We start from the raw sequence: 4301 nt of genomic DNA on the forward strand, positions 1-4301 counted from the left end.
GAAAGAGTGGATTCACTTTAATTTTAATGAAGATCAAGACCGCATCAGTAAGAACGTCATCCTTTGTTCACTTTACTTTACAGCGGATTCATTTACAAACAAAGCTCAAGTCGATGCAAGATCTCATAAGTGTGAGTAACCTTTTATTATGTGGTCACAATTGCTTTATTACAAATAGTTTGATATGAGTATTTATGCATTTTAAATCTAAATCACTGCAACATCCATCTGTGAAGGACGTAGGCTGTTAAACATACACAACTATTAGCCAATCATAGCAGTGGGCGTTTACTTCCGAATCTACAATCTGCCACACCTATTCAAACAGAGGGGGGTCAAAAACAGGACAGAAAATAGCCTATTACTTCTAAATTATGATTTTTTTTATGTAAAATTCTTGATAACGATATAAGGGGACCTCAGAGAACAGTATAAAATAATTTAAAAAGGCAGTTTTTGATTACAAAGATTACTAAGTAATCGTACTAGACGTACAGCAGATTACCAAGTATTCAAACTGGAGTCTCAGTAGATTACCAAATTCTCGCACTAGACACCAAGCAAGTTACCAAGTATTCACACTAGACGTACAGCAGATTACCAACTATTCACACTGGTCTCTCAGTATATTACTGTAATGGGGCGACTGAGACGAGTGACATGTGGATCCATCTGCAAAGCTTCATTCTTAAACATATTCAAAACCGGCAAGAGTCGGACAATGGCAAACAGGTATTTAGAGGACAAGACAGAAGAGTGATCCAATAAACAGGTGTAGGTCGATCAACGGCGAACATAATCCAAAGGATGAGGCAGGCGAGTAATCCACAGACAGATATTCATCCAGGCGAGGTGCGAACAGAATCCAAACAACAAGACGAGAGAGAAATCCAAGACAGGCAGGTTATCAGGAACAAACAATCAGGCAAAACTAGACATTACGAAACAGGACTAGAACTAGGAACTAGACTAAACTCGGACAGGATACTGGCTCCGTAAAGTGCTACCACTAGGAGAGTGATAAACGCAGACAATACTCGGCCATTAGAGAAGGACTTGAGTGGTTGTTATATAGTGTGTGTGATTGGCTGCAGGTGAGTCCAATCAGTGCAATGGAGCATGGGAAATGTAGTCCAGGGTGATGTGCAACAGTTTGTGTGGTGTGAGAGTCAATGTAATCAGAAGGCGACCTCTGGTGGCGAGCAGATGGAAGACCACGGACCGGATTTGTGACAATAACAAGTTCTTGCACTAGACATCCAGAAGATTACCAAATACTCACACTGGACTCTCAGCAGATTAAGAGCAGATTAAGAAGTTCTCGCACTGGACGTCTAGAAGATTACCAAGCATACACACTTCGTCTAACAGATTACCACATACTCGCACAGGATGCTCAGCAGATTACCAAGTACTTGTACTGGGCATCCACTAGATTAATAAGTACTCACACTGGACATTCGGCAGATTTACAAGTGCTCACACTGGATGTCACAGATTTTTAAACTAGTAGTAAAGACAGCAACTATAAAATAACACTAATGGAAGTATGGGAAACACATAGTTACGACTTTTAATACTCACACTGGACGTCCAGCAGCACTGATGTGTTCTGAGTGCCGTGTTTGTTCTCAGCTCTACAGTAGTATCTTCCGATGTGTGTCGTGTCTGTATTATTGATGGTCAGGTTTGGTCCGGTCTGAACTGGATTCAGGAGTTCTTCAGTGTCTCTGTACCAGGTGTAATTCACTGCTGGGTTTGCATCACTGCTGCAGCTCAGAGTCACTGAACGACCCTCTAGAACTAAACCAGCTGGATTTACATGTGCGGATGTGTTTTTAGGAGCATCTGATGAAAGACAAAAAGATTTAGCCCGCAATATATATGGTATTATTATTTTATACATTTTTTAAAATAAATGTAAATAAAATAACACTAATGGAAGTATGGGAAACATTTAGTGAAAAAAAGCATGCTTTTCAAATAATACTGAAGGAGTTCACATGTATGCTGCCCACTTATTGCTGTTTTAATTATATATATAATATTACATATATTTATTGTATTTCGTGTTTTATTTATAAAGTCTAAAATCTCAAGTCTAATATATTAATGATTGTGAATAAATTATTAAAGACTCGTAATACTCACACTGGACGTCCAGAAGCGCTGATGTCTTCTGTGTGCCGTGTTTGTTCTCCGCTCTACAGTAGTATCTTCCGCTGTCTGTTGGATCGGTGTTGTTGATGGTCAGGTTTGGTCCAGTCTGAACTGGATTCAGAGGTCTTTCAGTGTCTCTGTACCAGGTGTAGTTCACTGCTGGGTTTGCATCACTGCTGCAGCTCAGAGTCACTGAATGACCCTCTAGAACTAAACCAGCTGGATTTATCCTCACCGATGTGTTTTTAGGAGCATCTGGTAGAACAAAAAAAAAATGTAGGCAGGCACAATACATAGTCATATTTTACATCTACTATATACAGTATAAAGGTTGGTAATGCTACACTGTGCAAAATGAGTGACCTTAAATATTTGGAATATTTGTATCAGGAAAGACTCTTAATACTCACACTGGACGTCCAGAAGCGCTGATGTCCTCTGAGTGCCGTGTTTGTTCTCAGCTCTACAGTAGTATCGTCCGCTGTGTGTCGGCTCGGTGTTGTTGATGGTCAGGTTTGGTCCGGTCTGAACTGGATTCAGAGGTCTTTCAGTGTCTCTGTACCAGGTGTAGTTCACTGCTGGGTTTGCATCACTGCTGCAGCTCAGAGTCACTGAACGACTCTCTAGAACTAAACCAGCTGGATTTATCCTCACTGATGTGTTTTTAGGAGCATCTGATGGAGGAGAAAATCATTCAGGCAATTACTTTATGATATTGTAGTTGATCATTGAGCATAGATTGATTCAATTCCTGTCTTACACTGAACTAGTAGCATCCGGGACTCTTGTGTTGTGCTCGGCTGCTGTAGCTGGTGTGTTGCAGTGCAGGTGAAAGTGATTCTATGATGACGGTGAGAAACAGTGAAGTTCAGATCAGAGATGAGCTCAGTTTGGTTCTGATACGGCTGTTCTGTGACGTTCTCATTGAGAGATGAGCTCCATCTGAGAGATGGTGGACGAGACGGACAGAAGATCTTAGTAGAGCAGCGCAGACTCACTGAACTTCCCTCCATGACCTCCATCATCTTCATCACCTCCTGCTGATCCTTAAAGACCCACAGTGTGGGTTTGGGTGGAGATCCTGAAACACACATAGAGATATTACAAGATCATATGGATTATTATATCCAAAAATGAAGGTACATATTGTTCAGTAGTAGATTTCTTTTTAATTTGTGTCGAGTCACACTCTAGAAGCAGCATGAACAATATGACACTCACCTAAGACGGCAATTTGAACTTGGGAGTGTGTAGGTTCTTTGTAGTTATACCGCAATTTATCATCTTCAACTCCTTTTAACAGTCCAGTGTTGGGGCTGCTGGAGACAAACACTGGTGTTACACCCTTAAACCATATTCTCTTTGCACTATCTGTGAGGTAACTGTTAAACTGTTGATCGATGTCAAATGTGCAGGGTATGAAAACACAGGATCCTTGTAGAGCTTCTACTCTCTGCAGCAGATTGATACTGAAGCCACAAAAAACACCTAAAATGAACACAAACAGACAAAAGAAGTAATCGTACAAAGTCGATATTCAGAACAAACTTCTGCAGCACTTATTGCTCTTCAATCTCATGAAGGTCACATGTAAGTGCTTTCATAATAATAATTCAGCTTGTTAAAAAGAGGAATAATCTATAAGAATGAGACCTTGTATCAGAGATCCAGTGAGGAGGAACGTCACCAATGTTTCCATCATTTACATGCACTCCACCTTACAGCAGAATATACAAACAAATTAATAAATAAATAAATTGTGTATGTATAAAGGGCTGTCGGTTCGATTCATCGCGATTAATCACAACCAAAATAAAAGCTTGTTTATATAATATTTGTTTGTGTATTATATATATCTACTGCATATATAAATACACACATACATGTTACAATCCCAATTCCAAAAAAGTTGGGACATTTTGTAACATGCAATAAAAATCAAGAATGTGATTTGTTCATTCTTTTTAAACTTTACTTAATTGACAAAAGTACAGAGAATAGATTTCCAATGTTTTCACTGGCTAACATAATTTTATTTTGTAATTATAGACAAATTTAGATTTTGATGGCTATATATATATATATATATATATATATATGTATATATATATATATATATACATATATATATACACATATAC

The 4301-nt window shown here is 38.8% G+C and overlaps 1 protein-coding gene across 1 annotated transcript in view; it reads right to left on the minus strand.

Annotated features, from left to right (window-relative positions):
* The window catches only part of LOC107658755 (sialic acid-binding Ig-like lectin 10), a 28077-nt gene that overhangs the window by 22884 nt on the left and 892 nt on the right, over positions 1-4301 (minus strand). The window contains exons 2-6 of the mRNA XM_016447404.1: positions 3382-3629; positions 2921-3241; positions 2571-2834; positions 2224-2415; positions 1585-1812 (exon numbers count right to left, since the gene is read on the minus strand). Coding sequence (XP_016302890.1) covers positions 1585-1812; positions 2224-2415; positions 2571-2834; positions 2921-3241; positions 3382-3629 — 1253 coding nt within the window. The remainder of the gene's footprint in view (positions 1-1584; positions 1813-2223; positions 2416-2570; positions 2835-2920; positions 3242-3381; positions 3630-4301) is intronic.

The sequence above is a fragment of the Sinocyclocheilus anshuiensis genome, unplaced genomic scaffold (assembly GCF_001515605.1).
Source record: "Sinocyclocheilus anshuiensis isolate Anshui unplaced genomic scaffold, SAMN03320099.WGS_v1.1 scaffold283, whole genome shotgun sequence".
NCBI lineage: Eukaryota > Metazoa > Chordata > Actinopteri > Cypriniformes > Cyprinidae > Sinocyclocheilus > Sinocyclocheilus anshuiensis.